Below are 10,440 nucleotides of genomic sequence, written 5' to 3' on the forward strand. Positions count from 1 at the left end.
TTATACACGAACCTAAATTAAATAGCGGAATGACTATATAAAAGTATAAATACTGATTAATGCTTATGTAAACCAATAACGTTACATGTAATTCTCTCTAATGCCTTAAGGTTACATTACGCAGCGGTGCGTTTACATTAACTTAATTAAATTATACTTGCGTCTGAGATTCTTAAATCACGTTAGCTTGTTAGCTTTAGAAAGAATTCAGGGTCACTGTTTAGTGTCACTTAATACCTTCCAGGGCCAATGTAATTATTAAAACATTAACTTTCGCAGAGACTTCATCTGCTCGGAGTTAAAAAAAAAGTAACCTGAGTTTTTCCAGACTATACACTACATCTTTGCTAAATTTCATCGAGATGTTCAGACGTTTACGTTAACTAACAAACATACATCCACCTAAACTTTCGCATTTATAACATTAGTAAAAAAAAATGTCTTACATACAATCTTACTGTATAGATAAGTATAATTTATAAACTACGAGCTGTTGCCCGCGACTTCGTCCGTATGGTATAGAAAACATACGAACTATATAAATAACAAAAAGCTACGTAAACCCTCGGGAACCTGACATTTCTCGGGGATGAACCTCATCCCGTGTGTACTCCAGACTTAGTTTTATATCTGTGCCAAATTTCAATAGGATATGTTGAACCGTTGCAGAATAATCGAGTAATCATTCAAAAACTAAATTAATGAATCGCACAGGAACCGTAACTATTCCCGGGATAAAAAGTATCCTATGTGTTCTTCCAGACTATGCTCTAAACCTGTGCCAAATTTCATGGAGATCCTTTCAGCCGTTTAGGCTACAAACCCTAACAAACATCCATCCATCCATCCATCCATCTAAACTTTCGCATTTATAATATTAGTAAGATTAGGTACATTTAACATGATTAAATTTAGTGAATTATGCTTGCATGCAAACTTATCAATACATAGGTTACTTTGTATCTCAATATAATTATCGTCATCAGTGTATTTCAAGACAATATCCATTTTAAATAGATCTCTGACTATCATTTACAAATTGCCTTTAGCGCTATGCGTAGCACTAGTCTTCATTTCCACAAAAGTCTTATTCTGTACACAACTAGTATACGTCTTATTCTACACCGAACCCATGATTCAAATAATTTTTAAACATGAAAAAACTATACAAAAATTGCTCTGTTTCATTTGTAATGTTTTTTTTTAATATTACGTAATAATTTGTATTTTAATGTAATGAAATCCAGGAAAATTTCAGGTTGTGCTAGTCTGTATCGCATACAAAGGTGATTATTGTAAATATTATAGATAGAAATATTTTAATATGTCCGTTAAAATGATATTATGGTAGAAGTAGTTCTTTTTTGTTACATTTGAGAATAGTGCGGCTTCGATAAAGTTGTAAGTTCGTGATAGCCGCGGAGTGTGGATGCATGTACGCGCGCCGATCCAATAACAATAAATTTTGTGTCGTTTGAAGCACCGAGGGCAACATTGCTGTACGCGACACTACAAGAAACAAATATATCGCAAGATTTTTGATGAAAACTTCGACGTTAATATACATGTTTTAAGTCATATTACGAAATGTGGAAGTTTGGAGGAACAGATATTTGTTACTATGTACCAGTAAAATGACAATAGCACAGATGTAAAACAAGGTCTGAGAGGATACTCACTAAGGTTTTTATTTTTGCGAGGACAAAGTTGTAGGCAGCACCTAGTTTTGTAATACATTTATGTTTTTTTTTTTTAAATTTATCTTAACATTAGCAGCCCTTAACTTTACATATTTGTGTTCGTAACAAATCACTATTTTATTACCTTATGTATTCAAGATTGATTTTCATTATAACATTAGGGCGTCGTTGTTAAATTGTGAAGACGTTTTTTTTATTTTTATCTGTTTTTTTTCTCTGTATTTTTTAAAGAGACTTTGGTTCCTTAGAACATGTCAGTCCCATAATACCTAAAACTAAATACCGAAACCATTCAATTATATACAAACACAATACAAAATAAGAAAGTTAAAAATAGAAAAAAAAATCTATATTATTAAAAAATTGCTATAAAGCCTTTAACACCATGTAGCGGACTTCGTCCGCTAGGTCCGCCAGTTATTTTTATCTTAGTTTTACTTACTGAGTTCACAATTATCGTGTTTTCATTCACGAAACCTCTTCCTCTTATACTAAGTAAGCCCCATAAGTAGTGATCGACATGAAATTGAGTAACTTAATTCGATATCAATGGATTAAGACAATATCCTTAACCATTTGTACTATATGTTCTGTTCATAGATCTTTGTTAACATTAGACTTTTTAACAATTTTGGGTTCTAATTAACCGTATCATGATACAGATAATTTTTATCACAAGAGTATGAAAAATAGAATCAATGGTTTTATTCTATTGGTGTTTGATTTACCTCCATTTAAATACGTGGTGACGAGAGGCATGAGAAACATAGTTACCAATAAGTGAAACTAAGTATGTTACCAAATCAAAGAAACTTATCAACCTGCGCTTTGTAATATGACTTTTTTTTTTGATAAACACAGTTTGAAAAACATAGATTTATTTTAAATTATTGTTTTCGTTCACGTTTTATTTTTTTTGTAATAGTCCCGAAATAATTCTTATTTAATTAAGGTCATTCCCAAAAAAAACAAACAAAACCTGATAAAGTTGTAGGTAGTTTCCCATAAAACCATGAGCAGATTCGAAATGTAAGCACATTAAGTTATCGCTCAAATTATCTCGATGTGTGTTACAATATTTATTTGTTTCTCACTCGGGACGGGTCCGGCGATTGTGGCCGGAGTGTTCTCTCCCAATTAGGTGGTTATTGACGTTTTACTGTTATCAGGTAAATCTTCAAACGATGGCTCTTATTCGTAGTATTCCTTTAAAATATAAAACGGATGCATCACACCTAATTAGGTATACGGCTATATTTTAGAAGTTGACCTTAACAACCTAAGAAGTTTACACTATAGTACAACGAATTTAATAAAAGTAAATCCGTGTTACTTTCGTCTATTAAATGAGAAAATGTGTCAATAAATTAAAATCAAAAGTAGCCAGCATTCTCGAATATGTCTATTATTGGATAACAATATCATAAGTATTATAACATGATATCCACTATAGATATGAACATGAATCCAATCCACAAATTATATTAACTCTTGTAATTTCCACCCGGACTATACATACGAGAAACGTCGATACAGCCCAAAGTCGACATTTATCCCTAAAAGGGAAGCTGTTAATAGAGTCATTCAACGTTACCGGCCGAATTATCTACAAAGAGAGAAGTCGATTCGGTGTCGGTCGGAAATATAAATTTATTTGGTGGTTGTCGGCGCGACACGGGCGCCCGCGCCTCTATCTCGCCGCGTAATCTTGAACATTGGCGTTAAAGAATTTAAATTATACGCCGATACAAATGAACAGGCGACCTCGGCTTATTTATTGCCTTAATCCAAATTATATCGACTAGGTTTTTTGGATTTTGAGAACATTGTCACGTAATTTGTAGTATTATGGTGATGTCGATATTTTGAATGCGCGTGTGCCTAAACAAGTTCACATTATTGTAATAAGATATGTGACAGTATGTTGATTGTATCGGAACTGTGTTTCTTAAAGAGTTATTGACGGATAAGGATGATGTCGACGAAGTTACTTAAGTTATAACAATATCTTTACTATGACTCGCAGCAAACTTAAATGAAGTCATTGTACGGTCATATATTAAAGCATACGGCAGACTAGTACTATAAATTTGAATCGCTAATATTTCACTTGCCAGGTTCTAATTAAGTTCAGCAACCAATTCACGCATGCGCATCGATCGGGATTGCCTGAAGACACCATTAGTCTTATCACAATATTCTCTTGCAATATTCGTAACACGTGCGTTATTAACGTTTATACTTGATTTAAATTTCCTGCGACCAATGAATAGCTACAGTGTTCAGTATCTGCATTCAGATGTTCATAGTTCAATATCCTTTAATACAAAAAATACAGAAGGTATAGAAAAACATTGTCCTTGGTTTAATTTATTTATGAATTTTATTTCATTCAACACAGAAATAAATTACAAAAACACGAAACTCATACTAATTACTTTAAGTAGTTAATTGTTGCCGTAATTTTCTTTTGGCTTCTAAAATCATTTTCAACTCATTGATTTCTTTAGTCGACACATCTGTTGGTGGTTTTGGTGGGCTTTTATTACTGTTTCGTAGTTTCTTTCTTTCATCTAAAAACTCAGCAACTTTGTTCCGGGTGTCTTCTATTGCCTTTTTTGCTGCAACATTTTTTTCTTTTATAAGTTTGCTTTTTGCTTCTAACTCCTCTTTGAGATTCATCTTCATCGAACTTAACCTTTCTTGAAGTTCCGCCATCGACATTTCGCATAATAAGCCAAGTCCTGATGTTTCTGTTAAATCTATGATTTTAGGAAGCTTGGCTCTCTTTGCTATGATAGACAAGATTTTAATTTCTTTAATCAATTGAATTTTACGTTTTAACTCTTCCTGTTTAGCTTGCAAAGATTGTAAATGCAATATTTCATTCTCTTTTTTAATCAAATCCGCCTCTTCTTTCTTTTTATCAGTAACTTTTTTACGTGCCTCTAGCACATTTAATTCAATTAAGGATAGTTTTTCAAAATGTTTGCGGTTATTTTCAATTTGTTCTTGATTCCATTTCTCCAATTCTTTATTCCATAATTCTTTTTCTTTCATAAATTCTTCGTATTTCCTTTTATTTTCTTCTTGGACTTTTTTCTTTGCCAATAGTGCCTCTTCGAATGTGATTTGACCTTGTATATGCTTTTTTTCTATGTCAAGTATTCGATCCCTTTCCCTCTCTTCACGTTCATATTCCTCTAGTTCATGGAATTTACTTAAGCTTCTACAATCGCATAATAAATTTTGCAGCCATTGTATTTCCTCTCGTTCAGTTAATTTAATTCTTTCATTAAACCGTTTAAGCGTCGCTATGTTTTCCTTTACTGGCATTAGTGGTATTTTTTTCCAATTCTTATTCTTAGATTTTGCGAAAGTTTTTTTCCAATCTTGTTCAGTATCTTTTTGTAAATTGATAGAATGTTTTGGTTTTTCATAATGTCGTTTTTGGGGATAGTGATACATTTCACTTTTTAATTCGTTCAAGAGTTTCATGGCTTTTTGTTTATTCATATCAAACGCTTGTTTTAGTTTTTTATCGATTACACTTTTTGTAAGCATGCGTTTAGGTTTATCACAAACTGAGTTAGGTGGGGTTGCTGGTAGAGAAATTTTTTGGGACACTAAACCCTCTAATTTTTTATTTTTCCTTTCCAACACATTGGGTTGTACTGGTATAGTGGGTGGTTTTATTTTTAAACTTTCTATTTCAGCTAAATATTCTCCATACATTTGTGATATTTTATCCATAGTAGGTTGCCATTTCGAAAGCGGTCTTATTATATGTTCGGTAATATAATTTGTGTCATAAATTGGTTGAGCTATTTTAGATATCTGATCTAGAAATTCACAAGTTTTTAAGGAACTTGTGAGTGCATTTAAGATTTCTTTACTTAAATTGAACAAACATTTGTACAATAAAGTCATATCAGATGGCGAAATTTGAAAAATTAAACCATGTACCATAATCGACAGGTAATCTTTATCGTCGTCGTTTAGTTTCGACGGAAACTGAGCAACTGTTTGTTTTAAGAATTGATCGTGTTTCATAATACCGAGGAAGGTTTCCACAATCCAACAAAGCTTTGAATCATCCGTTGGATCATCCCAGGAATCTATATAAGATTTCATATATTCACAGGGCGATATATCCGATGACTTTGAGAAATCAATAAGAAGATTTTTTAGTATCTTCACATTTTTAGATGTATATAAATATACCATTATGGTTGTAATAACTTTATTAAATGTGAAGATAAAATAAACTTATTTGTGTCATTTATGACAACGTCAAATACACGGCTAGATAATTAAATTAATACGGATAAAAAATTATATAAGGCCAGTATTTTATTTAGTATTTATACATAGAGGACTTCTATTATATTTCTTGTTTATGGCTCTCCCTGAGCGGATTGGGCCAGTGTCAAGTCAGGGAGAGCTTAAATGTTTGCGTAATTTTTTTGTATTGCAGCATAATTAACATTTAAAAAATACTCTAACACTTATTATATATCAGTTGAAAATACATTTTCTTAATAACGAGGTGCACTTCAAATACTAAATATCGGTTTCTAAACATTTTATTTTTATGCTCAAAAACTTTGTATACGAATTGATCTGACCTAATCAGTTGAGAGAACCAAGTAATATACTTAGTAATAGATTACAAATTTGAATACTCCAATACTCAATATAAGAGTACTCGTGTAAAGCACAATAAGGCGGGCGAGTCAATTGCTAGTCAATCATTCTTATACTATCTTCACATTATGCTCCCGTCGCGGACGCCGTAGCCGTCGCTCTGGTCGGCGGGAGTATTTAATTAGGTAGCCAGTCTGTTTTCGCCGGCTCTGTCATTAATCAATCACTCCGACGCAAAGCTATTATTCGACAGTTCGACACCTCACGCCGTACCTCGATACACACAAAGTGCAAGTCACACGGGACCTCTTAAAATATAATAATCGTGTTAAAGACAACCATAAAGGCCATATTCGATTAGAGGAATTTTAAACAGGTTCCTGTCTTGTTATCTTCACACCATTGTAGGGCGGTAACTCACACGTCACGTTAGTGGATCTGTGCGTTTTCATTCCCTTTATAATTATTCTTCCTTTAGATGTCGGTAATCATTAATCGACACTTAACATTGGATTCTTTGAACTTCTGTCTGTATCAATGTAATTATAACATGAGAAGTATTGTAGTAATTAATGAGGATTATGTTTTTTTTTATTTGTCCTTTAATCATCTTAGAAAAAAGGAAAACTTCCACAGTTTATCAATGACACTTAAGTATTGGCAGAAGTTACTCATTTATGGATTTGATTATTAAATGTTCCATTTTAATAAGGAGTAAAGGATGAGATTTCTTTAACTTATTTCGTTTTAATTGTTGGATAACATGTTGGAAAAACAAACCAGTCGCAAGTAACAGAATCGAATGTTCCATCAACCGTGTGAAAGAGCGGTGGCTTATTGACTGTGTCAAAATTTATTCAACTCTGAACACAAATCAATTTCAATATAATATTAGCTGTCAGTGCGTGTCAAATTATCGCCGTTAATTAACGATGCGGTGCCTTCGAGGCTCTAACAATCATTTTGTTACAGAATACGTTGGTACTATTGTGCTTAAGTTTCGTGAATTTGTCTCGATTCAAGTAATTACTGCGATACACTTGATTTCACTTTGTGTTTAAAGCAAATAGATGTCAGTATCTGGTTCAAGTCAAATGTATATCAATTTTCATTAATACTGGCTTAAAAACAATTAGCAATACGCCAGCAATAAATACAAAAAAGTAAAAATATTAATTAAATATATTTAAGCTGTTAAAATCATCGATAGTCTCTCGCATTGAAATCATTAATTTCTATCAATCTCAGTAATCATTACTTTAAAAGCAAGACAGAATTACCGAAAGCTTATTAACAAGGCCCACCTAAGGCGAGCCTTCATCAATCTCCGTGGCCAGTTACAAAGGTACCTAACAAAGAATTATGGCTCTTTATATATGCTCGCTACTATGTAGGAGAGTTATTGCTTGGATTTAATGATCGCTTGGTGATTAGACAGCGCCTTCCCTAGACCTGCACATTTATCACATAAATCTTTACTACAGAGGATATTAAAGACTGAAATATTTCAGTGGTTTAATGCGGATAGCCTTCATAAAATGCCGAGGTCCTTTTTTTAGACAGCTCTACGTATGTTGCAATTTTGTTTAAAATTATTAGTACTATTGAATAAGTTGTCCGCACATTACATATTATTATATCAATCGTAAAACAAATTAAGCCCTGATGGAACACTTCTCAGTGGAAACAACTTTTGCTTTATTTTATTTTAGCCAGTAAACATATAATTTTGTTTTTATTATATTTTAGGTTATAAAACTCTCAATAAACATTATAAAAAGACAGATGACAAGCTCTGTTTAGACTAAATGAGTCTAATTAGAGGGCACTAAAACATTTTGAAAACGTCGAGTCATAATTATAATAAATGTTACGAGCCAACTACAAAATCAATGTACAATTTTGACGCAGCACGCTCGATGTCTGAAATAAACTTTGATGACCGCCGATGTTATTTATTTGTTTAGTAATTTATATAAGGTTAGTTACTGTTTTATTGACCGCATTAAATCAAGCCCCAATAAGGCGACCATTCATGTTTATTTTTACGAAGTTTCTGCTCGGTATGCCCAATAAATTATTAACTTGGTCACTTTTATCACGGTCCGATGGTACCATTTATCAGACGTCAATAGATTGTGGATTGTCCCGATGGTTTTAAGCGAGACCTATTTGGACTGAAGTTAATAATTCACTAAAACATTAGTGCCAGCTTGGTCTTCACCGCGGCTATCGAGCGTGTGTGACCTATGACCGCGAATGAAGTCGATTCGCGTTTATCAATTAATAATTTCACTATTAAAATGTTATTCTCGTTTGCCGATGACAGGTAATCAATATAAAAATTAAAAACATGCGCCGACGCGAAATGTTAAAGCGATTGGTCGGGTCATATTTGCCAAGATCAAGTCGGAGAATTCTAAACATAAGGTCGTCGTATGTTACTTTGTAATTACTCAGATAAGCTCATATAATATATCGGTAATCACTTAATGTGTATACTAAAGTTAGCTTACGGTTTGCTATTGATTTTGTAATAGTGATGCAAATGTATTCATACGCTTTGATAAATGAAGACAAATTTGGGATTAAAATGTTTTAGAGATTGTTCCGTTTTATTGGTTTTAACAGTGATAGATATAGGTAACTTATAATAGTCTTGTGTAGGTCAGTATTCCGGCTTTAAATTTTTCCGCTCAAGAACTGTAAGCAATATATCTAGAGTTGGCCTACTGACTTACAATATCTTGAAGTTAAAAACACTAATATCTAAATATCAGTACAAGTACTGATGATTAAAGCAAAATCCCATAAATATTTAAAGTGAGCAAAAAACGATTGAAAACTATAAATACATTTATACTAGCTTTGTCTGCGACTCGGTCTGGGTGGAATTTAAATAAAAGTAAGTAGTCTATGTGTTTTTCTCAAATTCATCCATCTAAATTTTTGAATTTACAATATTAGTAAGATAAGAAGTAAAATAGTAATACGGTTTACAATTTTTACATTATATTCATTGATGTCTTATCCACATTATGATCTCGTTTATCACAAAGTGGTCCATCTCGTTGGTTTTTATTGATTGACAAACGAAGAGTTCGATTAAATTCTCGCGAGTCGAGCCAGGCATTAGCTTTACACGGAGTCTAAAAGATATATCCACTAAATATATCTTTGCCTATACGCAAGCCAATTATTTAATGTGATAAATAAATCTTCGATAGTGCCGGCAATGGCGGCTGTCATCGAAGGTAAACGCAGATAAAAACGATAAAATAATTATTGCATAATTAAAATTCGACACACACCTAGCAATTAATTTTTCATACAACATTGCCACAAGATCCGTTTTGTGATTATGATAATTTATGTATATTACATAATGTTTAAACTTTAATGTATGTAATGTTTTAAGTTAAAAATTATGTAAAACGTTATTTAAATGAAGATGTACACTAGTTGTATTCGAGTTGTAATTTTATCATGATGTATATTAACATTGACTTTGAAAAATCTTAATTCAACGCTAAACTAGTTTATAAATAATTAACTATAGTGCATTATTTACATTTCAAGAAAATTTTCAATATAGTAATTAATCCAAGACAAATAAATAAAAAACGTATTTTTCAGCTATTAAATCAAACTAGCTACCATGGACAATTGTTGCATCAATTTAATAAAAATAATTAAATCACGAATCAATTTGAGTTTCGTGCATACCTTTCTACCTCTCGCAGTGAACATTCATCTTAACGGCTCAATAAAGGTGCACCTACAAAAGGAAAAAGGAGATTTTAATTTGTTTTGTGGATCTTTTCTGTTCATTAATTAGTATAGAATTTATTATCAAGTTGCAACGCTAATAAGATGAATTAGAATATGGTCCACGTCCTAGCAAGCATATAAATCTTCTCATAAGTTTTTATTGGACCCCAAAAAATCTCTGATCATGACGAACCATTCAAGTGTAATTGGGTTCAGCGGCTCCACATAAAATATGAGTTCATGGCTTAAGGTTTTATAGAGAACATAAATGCTTTATTGTGTTTTCGTCGATAGCCCTCTGGAATGCTATACCTAACTACGT

The 10,440-nt window shown here is 32.4% G+C and overlaps 1 protein-coding gene across 1 annotated transcript; it reads right to left on the bottom strand.

Annotated features, from left to right (window-relative positions):
• Window positions 1-4,060: 4,060 nt before the first annotated feature.
• On the bottom strand, window positions 4,061-5,974 carry LOC106100521. The gene has a single exon (XM_013279388.1). The coding sequence runs from the start codon at window positions 5,925-5,927 to the stop codon at window positions 4,140-4,142; it is 1,788 nt and encodes a 595-aa protein (XP_013134842.1). The 5' UTR covers window positions 5,928-5,974; the 3' UTR covers window positions 4,061-4,139.
• Window positions 5,975-10,440: the final 4,466 nt, after the last annotated feature.

This window comes from Papilio polytes, unplaced genomic scaffold (assembly GCF_000836215.1).
Source record: "Papilio polytes unplaced genomic scaffold, Ppol_1.0 DF824047.1, whole genome shotgun sequence".
In the NCBI taxonomy this organism is placed as follows: Eukaryota; Metazoa; Arthropoda; class Insecta; order Lepidoptera; family Papilionidae; genus Papilio; species Papilio polytes.

What these genes read in the sequence shown, in the direction of transcription:
- LOC106100521 (XM_013279388.1), bottom strand. Translation starts at nt 5,927, where the DNA reads ATGGTATATTTATATACATCTAAAAATGTGAAGATACTAAAAAATCTT.